Source organism: Protopterus annectens, chromosome 2.part1, assembly GCF_019279795.1.
Source record: "Protopterus annectens isolate FY-2018-M chromosome 2.part1, PAN1.0, whole genome shotgun sequence".
Lineage (NCBI taxonomy): Eukaryota > Metazoa > Chordata > Ceratodontiformes > Protopteridae > Protopterus > Protopterus annectens.
The window spans coordinates 624,935,042-624,961,898 of NC_056729.1; the positions used below are offsets into that span (position 1 = coordinate 624,935,042).

The following is a 26,857-nucleotide window of genomic DNA, read 5'->3' on the forward strand; positions in this document are numbered from 1 at the left end:
CAAAACAAGTGTGTACAAGGTAAATCAGCAAAGTGAAATAATACAAGTTTTTAAATGAATGCTGTGCTGGTATGCTGGAAATTTTTAGTGCTAGAACACAAGCTTTCTCTGTGGTATTGGAGGTCTGCTCGTGTGAAGTTGTTTTTTGTTTAATGCTTTTGGATGTATTAAAAATGAAAACATTAGGAGTGGTGTGTGTGTCTGGGCACGTGTTCACAAGTTTTTGTGAGTTCGGGTTAGACAAAAGGTTAAGATATGAGGGTAGATTGTATGTATTGTGTAGTAGTACTGCTAGGGAAAGGTTTTTCATATGCAGGGTTGGAGTTATGGTTAGCATGCAAGTAAGGTGGCACATGGAGGAAAAAGCTGCATATTCCAGCCAAACAAAGAACAATGTACAGTGCATAATATGCACAATAGGAACACTTAACAGAATTACATATTACAACTAAGCATTTCTCTATCTCTAAATTTGTTTAAATTAACTTTATATGCAATTGACAAACAAATTTCAGCTTTTACAGCATATTCATTTTTTTCTCCTGACAGTAGCGGACAATTCCAAATATTTAAAGTTCAATCAAATCACTGTTGACTTTGCTTCAAAAACATTTACTTCACAAAAAAAAAAAAACATTTAACGTCATCTACAGTTTTATTTCCATATGTTTATCAGAGCGATCCAACTGGGCAAAAATCTTTTTCTGCTGAAACCAATGGAGAACAGCTCCCATTAACAAAAAAATACAATTCGTACAAAAAATACAAGATATGCATCACAGGAAATTAGGACAAAAATAAACTTCAGTCACCCTAATCTAAAAGTTCTAGACTAGTACTGTTTTAAACCTGGGGTATCAAAATGCTACTGCAAACAGAAACATTGAGCAAATAGTAGTTAGGATTTATTAAACATAAAATACAAAGATAGCATTTTCATTTCCATTGCTAATTATCTGAACTAGTCCCAATATTGGAGATTTTTCTTTCAAGAAACAGGGTAAATGGTGTGACGCCCCTGCACTGGCCCAGTAATCAAGGAGCCTCAATCCTCACCACTAACACCAGCAAGGGACGTGCATATTGGGAAGATGACACATTTAAGTACAATTTCCCTTAAGAGCACACAGAGATCACAGTCAGTCTGGGGCTGGTCTCTCTTTCTCTCTAGACCCCCCAATAAGACTGCCAACTGGCAAAGCTATAGGATTACGATCTCAGCAGAGTGGTCAAGCCAAAACCTCCAGCACCCTCTCTATCCAACCAGGGCATCGTGTCCTTGCCCAAGTAGCTGAGACAAACACAATTTGAGATTTGATTTATATACAAATACACAGACATTCCTGGGGAAGGTTGGCACAGGTTGCTAGCTATACCCCCCTTCTACCCAGACTAAAAGGCAGTTATCACTGCCACCAACCAGCTCTTTATCAGCTACTACAAGGCCTTTCCCAAAGGGTGACCGATTCTACAGTGTAATGTTACTACTATCCAAATGGTAAGTGTGGCCAAACTTTTAAGGCTAAGAGTGGCCTGTACAGTGTCACCAAATACATATGCAAGTACTCTGAGAGCTTAAATATCTCTAAACAAGCCAGACACAATTAAAAGGTTTAAATACATTTAATAATAAATACAGGCATGAGACAATACTCAATAACTCAACACAGTGATAGAGTTCAAAATCACAGGAAATACTTTAAAACAACATTGCAGGACAGTCTCACATAAATATAGAAAACATCTAGACTAATCTTTCTATCTCTAAGAGAGATACTATGATCTAACTCTTAACAGAGCAAGGCAAATACAGATGAAAAGTGCTGTAGATGGATTCAGATCCAAGACATGATAAAAAATGCAGACTTTCTCTCTCTCTCTGTTAAACATTTCTGATGGGTTATCTCAGATTACAAAATTCTTGTCACTTCTGCCTTTAGTTCCCAACACCAACAGAAACTTTAAAATTAACACCTCGGTGTCAGAAATACTTATCCCTAAGAAGCTGCCTGGAACTGGAAGTCGTAAAACCAGTTTAATACTTTCACCCTTGAAACCTGTAATTACTTCTGTTTCCAGAAAATATAAAGAATTTCAAGCTGCAGACATTCCATCTCTTTACTGTGAAAAACACAGCTGTAAAACTCTTTACTTGTCAACTTATTTTCTTAGGAGTTTTGCATGTCAACTCTGTATGTTACAACTTCTGCCATGAAAATGTACATTTGCATAGGCATATACTACATATACATTTCTGCTTTTCTCCAGCAGGGTGCACTGTGGTTACATTTTTGAAGCTCAGCATATAATATATTTTACTTACATTTGTAAGACAAGCCTATGGATCATATTAGTATTTACAATTACAGAATTATTTACAATATTCTAGCTAGCTGGGCTGACAGCATCACAAATGGTAACACCATAGAACAGTAAATATGTGAACAACTACAAATGCTAAATACACAGTAGTGAAATAGTTACATAAAAGGTTACTGGCTCAGTACTTCTTTCTCCATAGGCAAGTATAAACTGCATAAGCACATGCACTGAGAAAGAAAAAAGAAAACTGACAATGATAATGATCCCTCCAAAAAAACAAATGTTTGGAATATAAACTATTTATTCATTTATTGACATTTGTTAACCGGGAAAGTCCACTGGGCCAATGACCCAATTTTCAGTGGGGGCCTGGGGAGAAAAGCTCCATACAATCACAGAAATTTTTACATAACATCAGCTTAACTTTGAAAGTCAAGAAAGTTTTTACACAATACAAATTGAAGTAGATCTACAAGACCAAGCCACTATTAGTCATGTAAAGATATATATGTATCCAGTATTTGCAGATGTAGCTTAACCAGGATGCCTGGGGCAAGTTGTACTTATACTAATCTGCAAGAGGATATTTTAGCAGCATTCCAGGTGTCAAGAACAACTTTGTTAAATGCATTTTCTATTGCATACAAGATAAATGCAGGTCTTTACAACTGGAAGATCCCCAGACTACACAAATCTTAATTGTTTTTTTTCTAATAATTAGCCTATTTCTAAGTGGACAGCAATACCTATAAAGAAATTACTTACTCTGAAGATGTTACAGAGTAAGAAGTTAGCCATAGCCTGTACTGGCATCCACTTTGCTTTCTAGAAGCGACCATAGTAATGTTGATGAATATGGTCCAGCTGTGTGTGTGTAAATATATATATATATATATATATATATATATATATATATATATATATACACACACACACACACACACACATGTTAGTAGGTTACTCTTTGTGCACTACAGCTGTATTGAGAACAGACTGCAAAAAAAAAAAGAAGACAAAGCATATATGTGTTTTTATAGCATTTCATCTATTTCAATAGCCCAAGCATCTTCCAAGACTACAAAGGATTATTTGATATTGTATATGACACGTTCAGTTGGTTAAGGATTTTACTGACTGCTGATCCATGTGTTAGGTGAAGGTCAGCGTTTGTCCAGCATAACATCCAGAAAATTTTGAGTGATGACACAAGGAAAGGGAGTGTAACCTGCATCCTCCATTAGCAATGTGGTATTACCCATTTTGTGCATCCCAAATATTCATAAATCTTGATTTGTTAGCATTAACAGCTCATAGGAAGCATCTTCACATGGTACAAACCTGCTTTTATGAAATCTCCCGAGGAGAACAAACTGTACTTTATATCATGGAAAAGATCAGTCTGCCTGTCCATCCAGCCATCCACCCACCCATTCCTATTCCCAATTTTGGCATAAGGGGGCAGGGTGTCACACTGATACTCTAGAGTTAAGATTCACACCACTAGGTGGCTAGCCCTGCTGCAGCAATATCATAGAGAAGGGTACACTGAAAAAAAATAAATAAAAACTGGGTGCACAGTTACCAGGATAAATTGCCCAATTATGGTGAAAGTGGTGCCATGACAAAGTGGAATATTGAGGATAAGGAAGAAATTATGTAGTATTACGATTACCCAGAATTGCCAAAAAGAGGACATTTAAAAAGAAAGAGATATTACAGGAAAGAAAACTACTTACACAAAGAAAAAAGTTGTAGATAAAAAGTTGTACTCCTTAATGCAACAGATCAATAAAAAAACATTACAAAGAAGTAGAAACATTTGACCACCTGGAAAAAATGAAAGAAAGAAAAAAAAAGAAAAACAAACATTGGTTTTTGAAAGGTATAAAAATAAATATTGGCATGGGAAAGAAAGAAAGAAAGACATGGTATGCAATATTCAAGCAAATGAGTAAACAAACTAATCAGTACAAAAACAAGATAAAATATTTGAAAAGAAATACAGGCAAATACATCTGAATATTTGAGGTTTCACAATACAAAAGGCAATATTACAAAGAAGGAATGTAGAAGAGGATTAGTGAAGTAAAAATAAAAATTGAAATGATGGACCACCAGCAAACTGAGGGGTTTAAGTGTGGAAAGCAACACAAGCTGTGTCTTAACATGATGGACCAGTGGGTCCTCAGACAGTGAGGCAACAGATGTGCAGTTTGCCACGGGGTAATATTTTGGAGCCTCCTGTAGACTTGCATGAAAGTTCAGTTGAAGTTGCATAGCAAGGAAAGGAGGAGAAACAGCATTTACTTTTACGCATAGTCTCATTACAGACACACATAGGTAGAAAAGTTGTAGTAAAGACAGGTTTTCCTTGTTAAAGTGCTCACCCCAATTGTTTTAAGGTGGTGCTTTCTTTGAAGCATGAATATAATTAATTTACCACTGATAGAAGTTGAGCAGATTATGACATTTCAGGAATGCATAAACCATTTAAAGTAATAAACATGAGGAAGTGTAGCAAAAGACTGATGGTAGAATGAGAATGAAACTTGAATACTGTGCTAGAACTGCATGTGATATCTTACCTCAACTCCATCCAGGTGATTCACTTTATCCATTCTGACGTTTTGGAAAACACTGCAGCACTAATGCATGTACTCAGCTAAGAAGCACGAGCATTACTGCCCTAATCTCATCTCCAACATCAGATTACCAAAATGGCTACAGTAACTTTATTGATCAAAATACTCCTTTACAAAGTAAATGATAGTTACTGTCCAAGACTCAAATCAGACAGCAATTTTAAAACTAGTTCTGTACTCTTAGAAATTATAGTGTTCAGTTATTTTGGCCTCCATTCACACTTGGTATGTGCAAAAATAGGTTTCTTAAAATAGCTCCAGCTGTTAGTAACTATCTTCCAAAAAATACCAGACTACTGACTGGCTTTCAAGAAAATGTTCAGAAGCAATCTAAAGAAAAGTAAATGCACATAATCATATACTTGTTATTAGGTTTCACTGTAATGGTTGTTCCAGTCAAAAATGTATAGATTTAGTATATTTTCATACCATCTTAGGGCAATAAAAGTGAAGCAAATATAATTATCCCCCTTGTCTTTTGTGAAGGTATAAAAACATTCACTTGTTGATTCCTAGTCAGAGAACATTTCACAGCGCTGTGAATTGTGCAATATGCATCTATACTATTCCTTACTTATAATGAAGAAAAAATTGTATAGCTAAGCATTATTAATGTATACATTCTAGTAAATGTTGCTTAGTGGTTTACTTATTCACGGTCATACCATGACTACGTCTTGTACATGCAATCTTTGTCAAAAGTCTTTATGCCAGTATTTTTTTTCTTTCTATTGCTAAATGCAGTTATTACATATGTTTGCCATTGTAGCCTGGGTTGTGGCTAAACTGAAAAAAGTGGGGGGTGCTAACATGACAGAATTATGAACTAGTGAAGCACTTCATTCATGAGAAGAAAAAAAATAACTTCCAAGTGAAGGCACTAGGAAGTAGCTGCTGTCACCTTTACATTTTGCAGCAAGGATCAGTTACTGCAGTGAAAGTTTTCACACCTCAGGATGAGTGTGGGGGACAGTCTGTCAACTACAAAAGAATCCCTTTAAAAAAGGTTTCTGTTTACCAGTTTTCTTTTGCTCGACGTAGCTAACAAGCTCTGACAGACACAAATGAGGCTCAGTCAAGGAAACATAGAAGCAGCTCTGTTACAGAAGGTGTATTAGATGACTGTGCTTCCCACTCCTGCCACTCTATCTTAATGGCATGATAAAATACCACCATTTCCTTATGTCTAGCATGACTCATATAAAAAGGACTTGAAACATATTCTGGGAAGAATGAATGAAACCAAGAAAACTTTTAGTTATGTACTCACCATAACTTCAGATGTTTGGGATCCATCTCACCTACATTCCGAATGATGGGTTCGGAGCCGATCCCTCGGCTCCGACTCGGCACGCTTATGCCAAAGAGCGAAGTCTCTTATTGGCTGAGCTTACTATATCCCAGGATGCACCACCACCAGTCCCCCAGATCTAGTTTGTCCGCATACATGCACACATGCATACCCTGCTTATATAACATCGTCAGATGAAACAAGATAAAAACAGTGGAGCTCAAAACCGTTCAATCTCTTCTGATCTGCAAGGCAGGGGAAGGAGGGTGGTATTATCAGGAATGTAGTGAGATGGATCCCAAACATCTGAAGTTATGGTGAGTACATAACTAAAAGATGTTATGTGATCCTATCTCGCCTACATTCGAATGATGGGACAGCGTCCTAGCACCTGAATCCTGGGTGGCTCACTGGAAAACACTCCTGAGTACCGTGGAACCAAATGATGCTCGTCCTTTAGATGCCACATCCAATTTGTAGTGGGAAATGAAAGTGTGCGCGCTGGACCAAGTAGCCGCAGCACAAATTTCCGATATAGCGAGCTTGGAATGAAAAGCTATAGAAGTAGCCATAGCTCTGGTAGAATGAGCTTTGATAGATGATGCAAGTTGCTTATTCAAGAAGAATAGGCCTGAGTTATGCAATCTCTGATCCATTTTGAGATTGTAGCTTTTGTGATGGTTTGGCCCAATTTATTATCTGAGAAGGACACAAACAACTGGTCTGACTTACGAAGTTGCTGAGTCCTGTCTAAATAGAAGCGTAATTGCCTGTGAACATCCAATTTATGGAGAGTGTATTCTGCTTCATTAGAGAATTTTGGAAAGAAAACTGGTAGTTCTAGAGATTGTTGAAGACAGAAACTAGAGCAGACCTTTGGGACAAAGGATGGATTAGGCCTAAGTGATACTCTATCTTTGTGGAAAATCAAATACGGTGGTTTAATAGACAGGGCTTGAAGCTCTGAGACTCTTCTTGTCGAAGTAATAGCCACTAAGAATGCCGTTTTCCAAGACAGATATTTTAATTCGCATGTAGCAGCCGGTTCAAAAGGGGGAGATGTTAATGCGCGAAGCACCAAATCAAGATCCCACGGAGGTGCAGGATGAAAAACTGGTGGTCTTAACAGACTCGCACCTTTAATGAATGTTTTGCATAGTCTGCTGCTCATCAAAGGAGGATCCGTGGATTCATGGAATTTAGAGATAGCAGCTAGTTGAACTTTAATAGTTGAGACAGAAGATCCCTGATTAAACAGGGATGTTAAGAATTTCAAAACCTCTGGGACAGGAGCAGTGATAGGGTCTAAGCCCTTGAGTTGAGCCCAGATAGCAAACCTCTTCCACTTACTGAGGTACAATTTGTTAGTGGTGGGTTTGTGGGCAAGATAAAATGTGAACAACTTCCGGGTCTAGTGTGTGACTTCTAACTAAGGTTGGAAGTGGAGGAGCCAAGCTGTCAATTTCAGAGATTGAAGGGACTGATGCCAATGTCCCAACTGATGGATTAGCAAATCCGGGATCAGGTCTAAGGTCCACGGATCGTCCACTGCATGCTTTTCAGGTAAGGAAACCATATCTGACGAGGCCAGTATGGGGCAATCAGAATCATTGAAGACCCTAGCTGAGAAGCTTTTGAATAACTTTGGGAAGGAGTGGAATTGGAGGAAAAGCATAAAGTAACCCTGTTGGCCAAGGTTGTGCTAGAGCATCCATGGCTGGTACTTCCTGATGTGGAATCAAGGAGAAGAACCTTTGGCACTTGGTGTTTTGTGGAGTCGCAAATAGGTCGCAGCAGCGTCCCCATCTCTTGAAAACCAGGGCTGCTACTGTGCGGTTTAGAGACCATTCGTGAGGAGAGAGAATTGTCCTGCTTAATTTGACCGCCAATACATTTGACTTTCCGGGATGTGGGTCGCTACCAAGAAGCGGTTGGTAGCTACAGCCCATTCCCACACTCTCATGGCCTCTCTGCAAAGGGGATACGATCTGGTCCCTCCTTGTTTGTTCAGATACCAAACCACCGACATGTTGTCTGTGTGGATGGCGATGATGCCCTGAGGAAGAAACTTGTGTAAGGCCTGTAGGGATAGAAGTACAGCCCTCATCTCCAGCACGTTGATGTGGAGAAGAGCTTCGTCCGGAAGCCAAGAGCCCTGAACTAGCCTGCCCAGACAATGCCCCCCCCACCCTATCTGGGAGGCATCTGTCGTCAGGGTAACCACTGGAGGGAGAACAAAGGGTTTTCCCTGATCCAAGTTGGATGTCTGAAGCCACCAGCGAAGGTCCCTTTTGCATATTTCCGTAATCATGATGTGATGATTGAGGGGAAGATCTTGAAAGGACCATTGAGTTGACAAGAGCCACTGAAGAATCCTCATGTGTAACCTTGCTAGAGGAACTAAAAGTACCGTGGCAGACATTGAGCCTAGAACCTGTAGGACCATCCTGGCTGGGGCTTTGGATCTCGAGATCAGAGCTTGAACTTGGCCCTGTAAAGTTTGGATCCTTTCGGCAGGAAGAAAGATGCGCATCAATCTTGAGTCTATCTCTGCTCCTATAAACTTTATGCGCTGAGAGGGCAGCAAGACAGACTTTGACCAATTGAATGTAATCCCTAGGGAAACACCCAGGGAGATGGTGGCTTTGAGGTTGTCCATAAGTAGATGCCTGGTGGTGGCAGTCAGGAGCCAGTCGTCGAGATAGGGAAACACTTGGAATCCAAGACTCCTCAGGTGAGCCGTCACTACTGCCAAACACTTGGTGAACACCCTGGGGCTGTGGTGAGACCAAAGGGCAGAGCACAAAATTGGTAATGACTGACTCCCAGGCTGAAGCGCAGATACCTTCTGGACGCCTGATGTATCGGTATGTGATAATAGGCGTCCTTGAGGTCTATGGAACACATCCAAACATCCTTCTCCAACAACGGGAGAATGGATTGCAACGTGACCATTCGGAATTTGGATTTCGTGACGGATAGGTTCAGTCTGCTGAGATCCAATATTGGTCTCAGGTCCCCTGTCTTTTTTGGCACTAAAAAGAACCTGGAGTAATTTCCTGATCCGATTTGGTCTGTGGGGACCGGTTGGATGACTCCTTTTTCTAGCAGCTTTAAAGCTTCTGCGGCTGCTATTTCCCTTTGACTGGGTGGTGGGTCCGGGATTCTCTTGGACGGAGGGGGTGAGTATTTGAATGGGATGGTGTAACCTCCGGCAATTATCCGAAGCACCCATCTGTCCTGAGTGATTGACTCCCAGGCTTTTAGGTGCTTGGCAACGACACCCGACTGGCTCGAGCAGCACAGCCGGGCAATCCCTCATGTCGTGTGGGAGGCTGAAGAGCCACAAAGGACTCGCGGTCTCCAGAATTGCGGGGCCCTCTGCCGCCTCTGGGACGGCGTCTCCCTGAAAAATTTCCCGCCCTCTGCCTCTGGACGGGAATCTTCCTGCTGTTGGGAGAAAAACTTGCGAGATTTTGAACCATATTTTCCCCCCTCCTTTGGCCTGGTGGCAAGGCCGAAAGGGAGTGGAATAACGGGCCCCTACGGCAGATAACGTTTTCCCTCTTGCTCACAGCGGTAAGGGTGTCTTTCACCTTGGGTCCAAACAATGAGGACCCATCAAAGGGAGCGTCGGCGAAGGAAGACTTGAAGGCCTCCGCAAACTGACACAAGCGGAGCCAGGCTTGTCTACGCAAGCCACGCCTGTGCCTGCCGCTCTACCCGCCTTCGCCGCATAGGAAATGAGCCTCATGGACGAGTTAGCAATTGACGTAAGGATAGCCAACTGAGAGCTAACGGACTGGGCTAGCTGCTCAGGTAGGTTACCCGAGAGGGAATCTGACAACTCCTTGACCAGATCCCTCTGAAGCCTGGTAAAATGTGCCAAATAATTCAGAGACCTTAAGGTAAAGGCCGCTGAAGTCAGGGTGCGCTTCCCGTACCTATCCATACTCCTAGACTCCTTATTAGGAGGATGGATGGACGTTGAAGCCTCTGCCACGTCCTGTTGTGTAGCAGATGCCACCACCATGGCATCTACAGCCACGCCTTTAGTAAGGAACTCCTTCTCGGGGGGAGCAGATAAGAATTTGTTTGGACGAGAAGGGACTGGTTCCACGGTATCCGGATGTTCCCACGCCCTTCGACAAACTAAATCCAGAAGCTCGAAGGGCGGAGACACCCAGGAGGCGGAGGGCTGAGCCCCAAAGGCCTTGAGGAGCACTGATTCGTCCGCAGAGGGGGGTTTGGACATCCAGCCGCCTCGTTGTTTGAGGATCTCTAAGATGTCTGCAAAAGAGACATCATCCGAGGACGACTTAGGGGACCCCTCCGCATCATCCATATCAGTGTCCGATGTAATAGACTCGGGGGAGTCCACGTGCTTCCTCTTGCACGATCTCTTCCTTGGGGGTTCCTCTGAAGACAACTCCGAAGAACCCTCAGGAGGAGGGGAACCCCCACTGGGGGTAACCTCAGGCCTCGGGGCTCCGCTGGCTACGGACAGGGGAACTGCCAAAGACCCAGTCTCCACGCCCAGGGAAGGTGCTGGTAAAACCGGAGAGATGGCCGAAGAGGATTTGGCCAAGGCACTCCTCATGGCCCTGAAAGCCGGACCCCCAGAATCCTGGGAGTGTCCGGTCTCCGGAGCCATGATGGTAGACGGAAGTCCCGCAGCCGAAGCACCGAGAGGGAGGCTCGGAACCGAAAGCATAGGTCCCGAAACATCACCCTCGGGTCCAGCCGAAGAAGTCCACGTACCAAACTCGGACCCGAGGGCGCGGGTTGGAGTAAGGGTCGGAGCCGACCCTGAGATCTCCACCGGCTCCAAGAGCACCTGCTCCGACGGAGCCGAAGCAGTCGGAGGAGGAATGGCAATGGGGTGGGTCATGGTCATCGGCTCCGAAGCCAACTGGGTCGGAACCGAAACAAATTTTTGGAAGACTGGGGACTGGAACAGTCTTTGGAGCACCCTGTCTATATCAGAATCCGACATTCTCAAGACCGAGAGGAAACAGAACGGGTTCGAGAAGACCTCTCCCTCGGCCCCAAGGGACTAGGGGACCGGCTCCGAGGCGACTCGATGAGAATCGGCGCAGAGGAAACACACACACCAGATTCCATCGGTGCCGAGGTAGACTTCGCCGAGGAGGAAGTGTCTGAGCGGCGACCCTTGTCGGCTCCGAGAGCAGTGGAGCCGGCGAAGGTGACCCGCCTCGATGCCCCAGCCATCGGCTCCGAAGCCCGAGGAGTCGATACTGGAGGCATCGAGGCAGACCGTTCGACCTCGGCTCCAAGTCTTTGGAGCCGAAGGAGAGGCCTGCCTAGGTCTCTTGGCAGTCGGATCCGACGGACTGGTCGGAACCGAAGCCCTTTTCTTTTTGGCAGGAGCCGGAGAGGAAGACAAGGCTTCTTCAAAAGAGGGTTTAATTAACCCTTTGAGAATCAATTTATTTTTCCTCTCCTGGAGGACCCTTGAGGAAAAGCGTGACATACGCTGCATGACTCCTGCAAGTGCTTTGCCCCTAAACAATATACACAAAGTAGATGGTCATCAGTAACAGACATCTTGAAAGCACATTTAGAACATTTTTTAAAGCCCGAAGGCCTAGGGGTTTGAGACATGATGTTAAACAATTTCTGACAGGAAATTTAACAACTGTAGATTCGCTTGTGACAAAAAAACCCAAGGCTTACAGTAAAAGTGTAAAACACAACCTTAGCTGTAATAACCGGGAACTTTAAACCACTAAAAACTTCAGTAATAAAGGTTGACCGAAAAGGCCCTAGATTGTAAGGGGGGCCGAAACAAACTCAACCCAATCACACACAACAAATTTCACTACTCAAACGTACACAAAGGCAGCAATAGCCGTTAAAACGGCTTTTGTGATATAAAAGAGCAAAAAAACTGACAGAAAAAGTAGTTAATAAAAGCTACTCAGCCCAGCCAGCTCGAGACCACGTCTTAGCAGGGAAGCGGCAAACGAGATCTGGGGGACTGGTGGTGGTGCATCCTGGGATATAGTAAGCTCAGCCAATAAGAGACTTCGCTCTTTGGCATAAGCGTGCCGAGTCGGAGCCGAGGGATCGGCTCCGAACCCATCATTCGGAATGTAGGCGAGATAGGATCACATAACATCAAGATAATTTTACCAAGGCAGGCGCCATCAGCAGCTATTTTGTGGGAAATACAGTAAAATTGTAAAACAACTTCAGAAAATATACACCGAATAAAAAAATATATACTTTTTGATTTCTAAGGCTGTTTTCTCCTTCAAATCTAGTGTTAGCAAACAATCTAAGGCTGAGTTTTCCTTCAAATCTAGTGTTAGCAAACAATTTAAATGAGGAAGAAAAGGTAACAGGTTGTCAAGTAACAGTGTTTGGACTTCCAGACCTGGTCTCCAGGACACAGACACACACACAGACACACACACCAAAATACATCCTTGAATAAAAAGCTTTTCTTAAAAACTGGGAAGGAAGAACTGATTAATCCTCCCAGAGAAAACATATGTTTAAGGAAAGTGGAGGGAAACAGATGAGTCTGGTCTGGTGAACAAGGAAGTACCCACTGCAAAGGAAGAATTTCCTCCCCACTCATCTGTAACCTTGATAAATGATCTGCAGAACCCATCCATCTGAAACTTTTTTTTTTTGCAATAAATAAAGAGAGAGAAGTAAAGATTCAGAGATTTGGGAAGGGAAAGGGACTGTCAAGGTGGGTGGGTGGGAGGAACATGATCCCTTAGATGGTCATTATAACATGCTGGATTGTCCTTTTCTTTGGGGAAGTTCCTGTTTCTGTTTTGGAACCCCCTTGCAATTGCTTCAGAAATGCCAGCTTACCAGCAGTTTGCAGATAGTTGTTTTTTGCCAAAATTGGATGAGGGGTTACAGAATCCCTTGGAAATTTTGGAAAAGGAGGGCTGAATAACCCGACCGATTCCCTGTATCAGCTTGCCCCTATCACCACACATTTTGGCAAACTCAGTAACGGACAAAAAGTTATAGTCGTAGAAGTAAACTTACCACCACAGTAGATGTCAATGAATGACCACTGCTGCAGTAGCCTTAGCTATACAGAGCTGTATCCTGTTAAAACATAACAGCCAGCCACCTTTATAAAGCTTCAGGGCACCTTACACTTGGTCAAACTATCTGGTGGCTTTAGCAGAGCTAACTTGGGCACCAAGACCTTCTGAGCTTTCCTGTTAGAGGGGGAAGAGGCTGAGCCCTTAAAGGACAATGCTAGGGGAAAAAAAACCCACACACTGGCATAAAACCATAAAACACCACAGTAGAAGACGGGGGGGGTGGATAGAAGGAAGCAGCTACTGCAGCAGTGATCTACTGCTATGGTAAGATTGCTTAAACAACTGTACTAAGAAAGTAAAGTCACTTTCAAAACATTTCGACATGTGAATGCCTTAACACAGAAAGACCATAGGTAGATATGCTGAAATGGCCATTAAAAGAACCTAGACAGAAGAGTAAGAAAGCCCATAAGATAGTAACTTAATATCATAAAACCAGACAACTAGCCCTGAATCAATGCTGTTTAAGTTATCAGCATCAAATAGAAACAGTTTTCATTTGCTAATATTATTTTCTAGTACTAGGCTTTCTTGCCTCCATTAGTGCCTGTAGCATGTCTTCAGTAAACAGGTGCCTAAAGGGAATCAAGACCCTATCATACAGTCAGTTGAAACGGATTGGGGTCAGGATTTATCACACACCCATGATCTTGTGTGATTAGATCCACTCTGAAAATGTTTGTCATAACTGCCCCTGGCCATTTCTAAAAAAAGGGAGTGCTGTTGCCTAGGTCAGAAAGGGATTCTCCACAATGATCTTGCACAATTCATTCAGAAATACTCTGGATATCTCTGGAAAGGATGGAAAAGCATATCAGGAACATTTCTGTCCAAGAAAAATAAAGGGCATCTGTCTTTAATGTCTTCTTGCATAATGTCCTAGAGTAGAACCTTACTAGCCAGTTATTTAGACAGGAAGCAAGTGGATATGTTAGAGGAACTCCCCACAATGGATCTAATATTGGAAGACTCCCTGATCTAGTTGGCATACATGAGGGTCTGCTCTGTTCTGCCAGCTCATTTGTCACACAATACTGCTCTGCCAGAATGTAGGATGCCTGTAGTGTGTGTATGTGCTGTGAAGCTATATTCCAAACCAACATGGTTAGTCTGCAAGGGGGGTGCAACCTGGTTCCCCTCTATTTATAAATGTACCACATGACCACAGCATTGTCTAAAACAACCTGAAGAGGTTTCAGGGGACCAAAGATGATTCAGAGTTTTGAATGTTTTTTTTTTTTTTTTTTTTAAATCAGAGCAACCACCTCTTTTATATTTACATTTATCTTAGATGTTCTACACACCTTGCACCATTATCCCTCCTGAAACTGCTCCCCAAGCAAAGTCAGAGGTGCCTGTGACGACTGACTGCTTTGGAACAGGGAAGGATAAAGGCAGACCTAAATTTATAGATATCTATGGTCTCTACCAAATGAGATCTTCTATAACAAACCCCAGAACTGGAATTTGAAAAAAGACAAAGTATGGCGGGAGTTGTAAATATATCTAGATTATCTGCACATTACATTTACAGTTGGCAGAAAACATGAGTTTGTAATATACATACAAATAAGTAATCACTACAGAATACATGCTTGACTACAGCAAAATCAGTTGAGACTAACCATTTGCTTTGAAGTCACTCCATAAATGTGTCTTTAAGTTTATATTTGAATTGAACTGTTTTAAGTCAGATTCCAGCTGCCCCTCAAATAGAATAGGATTCCAAGCTACTATACAAGGCCATTTTAAAGCATTGTCCGATGAGAGTTCAGGCATCTGCTTGTTCATCCTCTAGTAACTCTGTGGTCTTGATGGTAATTTCACTCGGTGTGGAAAATGCCCCATTGATATTTTATAGATCTGTAAGCTAACAGTAGGGTTGCTCTTCCATTAACCAGCAGCTAATTTAATCAGTGAAGAAGCTGGCTGTTCAGTATGTTGTCAGAAAACAGAGCACATCTGTAACTTTTATTTATAGTGGTTTGTATTATATATTTATGCAAGGGTAGTAAAGTAGTGGAAATCCATAAATAAAACAACACAGCAATTAAGATGACCTTCAATATAGTGTACATATACATCTCCAGTAAGTCGTGTATTTCTGCACTAGTGAAGGTCTTACTGTCCTGTTCTTTGTAATTTATTTTACTCCCTTCTCTGCTATTCTTATAGTTGTTTACACCTCATATGCTCTACCCATTATACATAACTACCACATACAATTGTAACTTTATTACATATTCTCCACCATTTAATAATTAAAAAAAATACTTCACTGTGTAATCAAGCAATCCAAAAATGCTGTGGTTGTCCCCTTCCAATAAATAATTTGAATATGCATCCACTGGAAACTTAGGACAAATATATCACAAGAGTTGAGTGCTTTTGTTCTACACTTATCAGGACACCACACACTGACTATTTTGGTTTAAATAGCCATTATAAATCAATGGCAAATGAAAACCTCTCCAAAAAAATGAAAGGGCCACCTAAAAAAAAATGTCACAAAGTTTTTTTTTTTTTTTTTTTTTTTTTTTTTATGTTTTGAATTTTAATTTTAACCAGCAGGTTCTGATATTTTAGCCCTCTTACTTAGGGAAGGCCCAATGTCCTTAAGTTGCTCTACTGAGAGCATTCCAAATGATTCAGCAGCTTCTATATGGAAATAGATCAGATATAAGCATGACCCTGTGTTTAACCATGGGATGGATAGTACCAGCACCCCAGCAAGTACCTTACAAAAGGGTTGCCGAGACCGCACCACACACTTTTCTCAATATTCACTTATGTTGAGGACAGGCCTCAGTTCAACCACTTATTGTTAGAAGTGGCAACGACATGCCACCAAACAGGGTGGGACAATGTCTACCATCCACATTCTCTAGCTGATCCTGGGGCTCCTGCATCAGAGTGGACCATGCAAAGAATGACCCTGCTGATCCCACAGCCACGTATTCTCAATGGCAACTATCCTGAGAGAAAACAGGCAATTAACTTCTTCCACCTGAATTTTTGGGTACATGGACTAAGATTTTGGCCTCTGTTCCCATGCCTGATGTTGTGCCTCTCCACAGGCAATGCAGGCAGGGCTGGTATGGCTCTTGAGCTTGAATTTTCTTCGGCATCAAACACAAGATCTTTTCCAAAATGACTATCAGATCCAAAATGTACCTGCAGTACAAAAGAAATAAGCAACCTGATCAGTAAGACTGTGCAATGCACCTGCAGGAGGTTTGCACAACACTGAACATGGGGTCGAACAAAACATTTGTTAAGCTGGGGAAACATTAAAAGAAATTCCAAAAAAGTACAGTTTTGTACCTACCATAAATGTAGATGTTCGAGGATCCACATTGCTGCAGTCCTAACTATTGGGGTAGTCCGCTGTCCAGTCGGCCCGAATACCAAAGTATATGGCTGACGTCGGTCAGGGCGCATTAGACTGACGTCAGTACGTCAGGGTACTAATGCGCATGACCGACGTCATATCCTCAGTCTTTTCTTGCCCCAGATGTCAGAAGACCCTAAAAAGACAAGGCCCAATATACCTGCACCAAAAATATGTACAATATATACAGAATTATCAGCATATAACCTCACCTACACAACCACCCCTAAACACAGAGGGGAAGGAGGGAGGGTAAATTGGACTGCAGCAATGTGGATCCTCGAACATCTACATTTATGGTAGGTACAAAACTGTACTATGTTCTTCATTCCACATTGCTGCAGTCCTAACTATTGGGTAGAATCCCAAAGCAGAGGTAAGGGAGGCTGGCAAATCATAAAGAAGTAGGAGCTGACAACATGCCTTGCAAAATAGCTGTGGCAAAACCAGCCCTAGACTTAGAGTAGAGAGGAAGGTGATAGTGCTTAGAGAAAGTATGCACTGAACTCCAAGTAGCTGCCTCCAAAATATCCTTAGTTGCCACCCCCCTTAGGAATGCTGTTGAAGTGGCAGTAGCCCTAGTGGAATGAGGCCTAATCCCAGCTGGAATCTCTTTGCCATGATGGGAATAACAAAAAGCAATGCAAAACCCAATCCACCTAGAAATAGTTTGTTTTGACACAGGCTTGCCCTGCGAACTCAAAGCAAAAGAAACAAACAACTGCTGAGACTGCCTAAAATCCTTAGTCCTGCTTAAATAATAACGCAATTGCCTGTGTACATCTAAAGTGTGCAAAATCTTTTCCCCTTTATTTTGGGGGTCTGCATAAAAAGTAGGCAAATGAATAGTTTGGTTTAAAGCAACACTAGAAACCACTTTAGGCATAAAGGAAGGATTAGTACGTAATGATACCCTATCCTTATGGAAAATCAAAAAGGGCTCTACTGCCATAAGGGCCTGCAACTCAGATACCCTCCTTGCAGAAGTAATAGCCAATAGAAAAGCAGTCTTCCATGACAAGTATTTCAATTCAGCAGTAGCCGCAGGCTCAAAAGGTTGTAGAGTAAGTTTTTCCAACACAAAATTGAGATCCCAAGCAGGAGTAGGAGCTCTACGTGGGGGTCTTATATTCTTTGCCCCTCTAAGAAACTGCTTGAACAAAGGATGCGAAAACAATGGTGGGTCACAATCATAGTGAGCTGAAATTGCTGCAGCATGAATCTTAATGGAAGAGAAGGACAAACCTTTGTCCAATAACTCAGTAAGATATTGAAGAGCCACACTCAAATTAGGCTCAGAAATCTCCAAATTCTTTGCTGTACTCCAAAAGAAAAATCTCTTCCATTTTTCTGCGTACACTTTCCTTGTACTAGGTCTTCTAGCTTCCATAATCACATTTAAAACTTGTTGAGGAAGTTGAGACCTGCTGTGTTTCAACACAGAATATGCCAGGCTGTTAGATGAAGAGAGTGAAGCTTGACATTGAGCAGATGACCGTCCGTCTGAGATAACAGATGTGGAATCAAAGGTAAAGGCCATGGAGGCTTCCTTACCAGACTCCTTAGTAGGGGGTACCAGTGTTGCCGAGGCCAATCTGGAGCTATTAAAATCATCCTTGGCTTGTCTTGTCTGACCTTTAAGAGCACCTTTGGAAGAAGAGGCAGAGGTGGAAAGGCATACACATGAAGATTTTTCCAACTGAAAGACAGAGCATCCACTTTCCAAGCTGTGTGATGAAACCCCTTCGTGCAAAACTTTGGCAGCTGGTGGTTTAGTGGAGAAGCGAACAGATCTATGTCTGGAGTTCCCCATGACACTGTCAATTTCTGAAATACATGAAGATCCAGTTTCCACTCGTGGGGATCCATGATTTGTCTGCTTAACACATCTGCTAAGGAGTTCTGTGCTCCCGGCAGAAACCTTGCCTGAAGAGTTAGATGCAAGCTGAGTGCAGTCTCCCATAAAATCATTGCTTGCCTGCATAGAGGATAAGAATGTGTTCCCCCTTGTTTGTTGATGTACCACATGACAGTTGTGTTGTCTGTTAGAATCAACACCTGCCCTGGAAGAAGTAACTCCTTGAAAGCCATTAATGCAAACTGGACTGCTAACATCTCCTTCATGTTGATATGTAGATGCTGTAGTCTGGCAGGCCACTTGTCTTGTATCCACTTTCCATTTAGATGAGCTCCCCAAGCAATGTCCGAGGCATCTGTCGTTAAAATCTGACTCGCCTCTGGCCGGGTCACAGAGAGTCCCTTGTTTAGGTGACATTCCTGAGCCCACCACAAAAATTCTTTTTGAAGGCAAGGTATTATTGGTATGACAGTGTCCAAATCCTGGCAGTGCTGTGTCCATACATTTTTGAGATACCATTGTAGCTTCCTCATATGCAGTTTGGCATTGGGAAGCACCAGAATACAAGATGCCATGAACCCTAATGCTTGAAGGACTGTCCTTGCAGTCAGCACGGACTGATGAGATAGTTGATGGAAGTAAAGTGATAGACTCTTTTGTTTGTCCGGGGTTAAAAAGGCCATCTGGGCTGCTGTATTCAGTCTCACACCCAGAAAGCACATGTCTTGAGAGGGTACTAGACTGGACTTTATTTCGTTCACAGAATACCCTAGGCATCTTAGCACTGCTATAACATATTCCAGATGCTGTAGAAGGTCTTCCTTTTCTTGAGCCAGAATCAGGCAGTCGTCCAAGTAAGGATAGATTTGAATTCCTTTCAGCCTGAAGTAAGCTATCACTGGAGCCAGAACCTTTGTGAATACTCTGGGCAGTAGATAAGCCAAAGGGCAATGCAGAGAACTGATAATGAGAATTTCCAGCTCGAAACCGCAGATACTTCCTGCAACTTAGTCTTATAGGCACATGAAGGTAAGCTTCCTTGAGATCTAAAGTTACCATCCAGTGATCTTTGCCCAGCAGAGGTAAAAGCTGTTGTAACGTCAACATCTTGAACTTGGGAATGTCCAGATAAGTGTTGAGGATAGATAAATCCAAAATTGGTCTCCACGTGTTCCCCTTCTTTGGTACTAGGAACAGGCGAGAATAAAATCCTAGGCCCCTTTCCGATACAGGGACTGGCTGAATGGCCCCTATCAGGAGTAACTGAGAAATTTGCTTGTGAGCCTCTTTTCTTTGTGGAGGAGGAACGTCCGGCATGCCTTTGAAAGGGGGCAATGTATGGAAATAAAACCTGTAACCGTGGTGAATGATATCCAACACCCATCTGTCTTGAGTAATTAAATCCCAATTTTCTTTGAAAAGAGACAGTCTTCCTCCCAAAGGAGCTGCCAGACGAGAATCTACTGGCAGCTGAAAAGGCAGGTCATTGGGTCTGTTTACGAAAGGACTGACCCCTGCCCTCACCAGAAATCTGAGCAGGTGAACTCCCTGTTCTAGGCCTAAAAGAACCTTGAGCTCTGCCCCTACCACGTCTAGACCTACCCCTAGACTGGGAATCATAAGCAGGATATGTCCATCCCTTAGCAGGCCAATTTCTACTAAACTTGGTGGCTGCACCTGCAAAAATCTTTAACAGTTTGCATAGACTTAGCTTTGTCCTCCATTTTCTTTAAAACTGCTTCCACAGGCGAACCAAACAACACATCAGACTGTAAAGGAGCATCCAAAATCCTAGTCTTAACATGCTCAGCTAAATTCTGATCCCTCAACCAGGCATGCCTGCGAAGAACAGAACTAGTGGCAGCCACCCTCGAGGAGGCCTGTACAGCATCAAAACCACATTGCAAAGAATGCTTACCCACTTGTTCAGACACATGAACTAAATCCAGCAACTCTTTACACTCAATACCTTCCGCCAAAGCATCCACCTTAGATTTCAATTGTGAAAGGAGATAATTTTGATATTTCAGCATGTGAAACTGACAATTCAACGCCCTCATGGCTAAAGTGGAAGAAGTATACACTTTCTTTCCCCATCTATCCAAAGCCCTTGCCTCTTTATTAGTGGGAACAGGGTTTTTAACAACAGAGGCCTTAACACCTTTAGGTCCCTGAGAAACAGTCTCCGGGTCTGCCCTAGGACTCTTAAAAAGATACTTATGAGCTTCAGGCACCCTATAGTACCTATCAGGTTTAACAGGAGCAGGAGGCAAGGAGTCAGGGTTCAGGGAAGCCTCTGCAAAAACATCTTCTACCACATTCAACACAGGAGGGATAGCTAAGGGCCTATGCTGGGGTAAAAACAAGAATTCCCTAAGCCTTTTCCTAGAATCAGAGTAATCTTGGCCTTCCCATTTAAAGTGCTCCCTCATGGAATGCAGAGTCTCTGAAAATGAGAAATCCTCAGGAGGAGAAGCTGTAGGAGTGGAATCATCCACATCAGAATCAGAATAAGGAGGATACTCCTGCAAGTCTTCCGCAGAAGACTCAGAAGCCTCTGAACACTGTTCAAAACTCTCAAACTCAGGTTCCACCCTAGGCCTCTTATCAGGAGGGGGCATAGAACCTCTAATCAGAGTAATCAAATCTTCTGCCATTTTAAGCATATGTTTCTTAGGCACAGAACCTGAAGTGCTAGGAGAAGCCCCCACTGAAGCTAAACTTGGCCTACCTCTCAAAGAAGTTTTGGAAACAGAAGGAGAGGCTCTAACTACCTTGGGAAGAGAGGGAAGAACAGTTACCTGAGAAGCCCCCTCAGCCTGGCCTACTTCCTGAGAAGGCACATCCTGTAACAGAAAAGTCTCTGCCTGAGACTCCAAAGAAACTCCTGGCAAAACCTCTGGCTCCACTGAGCCTGCTAAAGAACCGACATCTGGGACTGCCGGTTCATCAACCCTAGGCTTCACTGTTTTGTCCTTGCGCTTTTTGAAGCGGCCGGAGCATCCGACGGCATTTTATAATTACAACGCTTCCCAAACACTAACCTGGCACAGTCTAACCGTCTCTTAATAGTGCGTTTGTTAAATCTAGCACAAGAGCGGCATCCAACAACGTCGTGCTCAGGCCCTAAACAAGGTATACACAAGGTATGGTAATCCCTATGAGGTATCTGTTTCCCACAAGAAATACAGTTATTCACCTATTCTGACATCCGGTTAAATACTGAGGCAAGAAAAAACCAAAATGTTCTCCAACGGGTACTTAGCCAACTTTGATTCGGTCTGAAACTCCGACTTCAGAAAATTTCAGAACGCCAACCTGCACTCGCAAAACTGCTTCTGCATCGGACCATGCGGCAAAAAAGACTGAGGATATGACGTCGGTCATGCGCATTAGTACCCTGACGTACTGACGTCAGTCTAATGCGCCCTGACCGACGTCAGCCATATACTTTGGTATTCGGGCCGACTGGACAGCGGACTACCCCAATAGTTAGGACTGCAGCAATGTGGAATGAAGAACATCTGCCCACTACATAGGGCTCCTGATATAGAGTCCAGATTTTTGAGCAGCCTTTATCCAGCACTGCTACTAATGACATCCCAATTGGAAACAATTTTGGAGATGCCTACAAGCACACACTATTTTCTCTTAAGGTGTTCATCACAACAGCTCTATGATGAGAGCTGAAGTCATCTCTGCAATAAAAGCACTTACTAAGGAGACTTGTCATCTTGAAGTGTGGTGCTGTAACACGTTTTAACCAGCAATATTCCTTACCAGTATCTACATTCCCAGCACTTGCTTACACCAGTCTTACACCTGGTGTACTCACAGCACACAAATACAAGTTAGTTGAAAAACCAAGCAACAACCACCACCAAGCAAAATGTAGTGCACTCTAGAGCTCTTTACTCAATGTTTCTCCATCCTATCCTTTCCCTTAATGCACTGCAGAACATTCCAATATGGAAGCAAACTGATATTAAGCAAGGATACAAGCTCAAGCCTCTTTCTGTAAATCTCCATCTCCACCCACACTATCATGATATCCTGCTGTATAGATTGAACTTAATGCAGACTTGAGGGCTCTATGAATTTCCACACTTTTTGGTACAATGAAGAGAACTTCTGGTATTAACCCCTTCTGCCCAATCTTGCATTTCACTGTTGTGTTCCAGCCCTAAAACTTGCCATACTCTAAAATACTTACTGTCTCAGTACAAGTCTTTTGCAGACATTTCTTCCTGTATGAATGTAGAATCGTGCCAGTTCCTCGTTTTCTGGGTTTTGGGCCAAGACACAGTGAGCAGCCTATATGAAAATGAAACAATACAATCACTTACTACACAATGATGGTAAACATATTTACACTATTCTAAGTACAGTCTTTGGTCAAGCATGACGTTCAACACCACAATTTTCTTATTATAATACAAACAATATAGATATACAGGAACATTTCAGCAAGCTACATAGGAACCATTTAAGGCAGTCAAACTCCTACTTAGCTGTAGGACTCTACCCCAAGTACATTCAAAATGTATAATGAAGCTAGTCAACTTAACAACCTCTGCAAAATGATATATTTGGCAAGTTTGCCAAAAATACAAATTCCTCCGAATAGGTCACTACAAGGAGAATTTCTTTAGTCTCAAGAAATTTCTCCTCAGCTTTCATTCTGCTGTGACCCCAGAGCTGATGATGGCAGAAGGGGTGCAGGCAACAGTTTCCTGCACAAGGAGATGGACCGATAAGACCACCATCATCACCTGCATACAGCCGTTAAGCAAAAATGCATCCAAGCAAAAAGTTTTTGTTCACGCACTCTAAAATCTCCCATTTCTACCACCACATACATAGCACATTAACCTATAAAATACCAGAAATATAGTACAGCACTGTTAGTAAAATTCACATAAAAGATATTTGAATGATCAGTAGCCTCAACTACATAGATTGTATCCTGCACAAAATACAATACTAGGCCCAGTTCCAAAGCTTTAACGGCACCTGCCCTGCACTCAGGTTATTTAACTTGATGTGAGCTAAAGATGACAGAGTGGTTTCGCCATCATGATCTCCAGATCTTTTCATGCCAACTGATATGGAGGCTAAAGCCTCAAAAATATCCATGCCAGGAAAGTAATATATACAGCCTCTCCCTAGCAACAAAAATAACAGTAATAGAGGAAGGGAGCAGCTACTGCAGTAGTAAGCATTTGAACATATACAGTTATGGTAAGTTTACTTGTATAACTGTACTGTTCATCATTACAATCACTGCTCCAGTAACCTTAGCAATATTGGTAGACTGCCACTGCTTCTGCCCAGGAAGATGAAGGATGAGGGTAGAAGAGACCAAGAAGAAAGTAAAGCAGTCATATACCTGGAGAAAGAATCTGTTTTACAGTGCTTTCTAAACACATGCACAGAGGACAGAATTGAATATACCTATTATCCAACTTATTTTCAAAGAGCCACAGATGAAACCAAGGCATTGGTAGCAGTAGCCTTGACCCTGCCTGGAATTGACCTTCTGTGGTTGGTAAAACAAAGGGTAATAGCATGAGACAATGACCAAGAAGCCATCTACTTGGACACAGGTTATCCTTTTTTCTTGTGAAGGTAAGAAAAGTACTAAATCAGAGTTCCTGAAAATTTTTGTTCCTTCTTCATGACACTACCACGTAGTCTCTAGACATCCCAGGTATGGAGTATCCTCTCACTTAGTCTCTCTCTCTCTCTCTCTCATTTTTAGGTTTAGGAAAGATGGAGATGGATAACATTACTTAAAGTAAACTATTTTAGGCAATAATGAAGGATTAGTTAAAGAAGGTTCATCTTTCTGGAAGATGAGATAAGAATGATCCACCATAACAGCTTGCAATTCAGATAATCTTTTTGCAGAGGTCAAAGCAATCATGCCATTTTCCATGTCACGAAAACTCAAGTCTACCTACTGAACTGGTTCAAATGGAGCAAGTGGTGGCGTCACTAATAGAAAATTAAGATCCCAAGGAGGGACTATCAGTTTACTTGTGCACCACTTGTGCAAAACCCCTTTCAAAAACATTTTGACAGGAGACTGCCTTAAAAGAGGAAGATACATGGGCAGACATGGTAAAATGGCAAATAAAAACTTTGATAGAGGAATAAGAAAGGCAAAAGGATAGTAACATACAAATATTGTGAGACTACAGAATGACTAGCCCTGAATGGGTGCTGGGTATGTTGCTTGCACCTACTAGAAAACCTTTTCCATTTGCTATTACATGATTTTTGCACAGCAGGCTTTCTTGCCTCCATTAGTACCTATTGCATGTTCTCAGTAACAGGTGATTAAAAGCAATTACGATCCTACCAAATCAGGCAGTCAACTGAAGTTAAATGATGTTGGAATGTATTAAACACCCTGCATCCAGTCTGTGAAGAAATTTGTGGCAACTGCCCTTGGCCATTTCCAAAAGGAAGAACCAGTTACCTGGGCCAGAAGACAATCACAAAGTTCTTGGGAGATTCTTTCTGAATCTTCAGAAGTACCGTGGAGATTAGTGGAAATTGTGAAAAAGCATATGAGCACATTCTTAAGGAAAAGAAAAAGGCATCTGTCTTGTAGGCCTTCTTGCATGGAGACCTGAACAGAATATTGCACAGATAATTGTTCAGACAGGAGGGGAACTCATCACAGCTGGATCAAATCTTGGAAGACACCGGATCTAGTTTCCATTCCTGAGAGTCTGCTCTGGTCCTGCTCAGCTTGTCTGGCACACAGTTTTGCTTTGACAGAATGCAGGATGGCTGCAGAGTAGGATTGTGCTATGAAGCTCTCTCTTAAGCTAACACGGCTAGTCTGCAAAGGGGGGTACGACCTGGTTCTCCACTACTTGTTGATGAACCACATTAACAACTTGAAAAGATCTCAGGGACGAAAGATGATTCAGAGAGTTGACTGCCTTGATCAGTGCAAGCATCTCTGGTATTTATGTGCTTGCATCTGTTCTGGGAAGTCCCACACATCTTGCACTTTTATCCGTCTTGAAACTGCTCCCCAAGCAAAGTCCAAGGAGTCTGTGGTGACTGACTGCTTCGGAACAGGGAGACCTAGATTTAGGGATATCTACTGTCTCCACCAAATGAGATCTCCTGTAACAAACCCCAGCAGTGGGATTTGAAAAGAAAGGGTATCTGGGACCAAAGGGACATCAGATACCACAGTATCTTTCTCATGTGGAGTCTAGCCAGGGGTAGTAGGAGAATCATAAATGTCCTAAGACCAAGAATACTGAAGTATTTCCTCATAGTGACTGAAGGTTGAGTGGAAAACCTTAAAAATGTTTTTTTCTGTGGAAGAAAAGCTCTGAACAGAGGTGTCTGACATCCTAAGAACACAATTCTGTATAGGAGTTAAGAAAGACATTTGTAAGTTCACTTGGAATACCACCCTGTGCAAGAGATCCATCACCCAAGTGACAGAGAATTGAGATGTTGAAAAAGACTCTGCAACGATGGGAAAGTCATCTAAACATAGAAAGTGTGGCCACCCTGTAGCCTGCAGTGAGCCACTTACTAGAGCTAGACACTTTACAAACACTCTTGGTGTAGTGAGTAGTCCAAAGGGTAAGGCAGAAAACAAATAATGTGATCCAGATCCACAAAATCTTATCACATTCTTAGTCATCCAGAGTTAAGATGTTTAAGTACATTTAAGTCTTGCGTTACCGCATAACGTGAAAGAGGAAGAAAAGGTAACCCAGTTGTGAAGTGACATCATTTTATGTTTGGGCACTACCATAAACAGGTTTAGGAAAGAAAAGTTCAGAACTGCTCTCCAAGCATTGTTGTTCTTTGGTACTAAAAACATCTTTGACTAAAATCCCTTGCCCACACAGGGAAGAAAGAACTGGTTCTGTCACTCCTTGGGACAGCATGTGATGAAGAACTGGTGGGAACAAATGAGTCTGATCTGGAAGATGAGGAATGACCCCCTGGAAAGGAGGAGAATTCCCTCCCACTGCTATATATAACCTTGATGAAAGATCTTCAGAACCAATCCGTCTGAAACTATCTGTTGCCAAAGACAAAAATGGTGATTCAGACTTCCTAAAGAAAAAAAGTGGCCAGGGGAGGATGAGGTCACAACGCCTCTTGAACAGTCATTCAGACTTGAACTGTCCTTTGCTTTGGGAGGTTCAAGATTTCTTTTTTTAAACTCCCTTGCCATTCTTCTTAAACATCTGTTTACCTGTATTT

The 26,857-nt window shown here is 42.4% G+C and overlaps 1 protein-coding gene across 1 annotated transcript in view; it reads right to left on the bottom strand.

Annotated features, from left to right (window-relative positions):
- The window catches only part of RPP21 (ribonuclease P/MRP subunit p21), a 314,500-nt gene that overhangs the window by 232,224 nt on the left and 55,419 nt on the right, over nucleotides 1-26,857 (bottom strand). Inside the window, exon 3 of the mRNA XM_044062370.1 lies at nucleotides 22,818-22,918. Coding sequence (XP_043918305.1) covers nucleotides 22,818-22,918 — 101 coding nt within the window. The remainder of the gene's footprint in view (nucleotides 1-22,817; nucleotides 22,919-26,857) is intronic.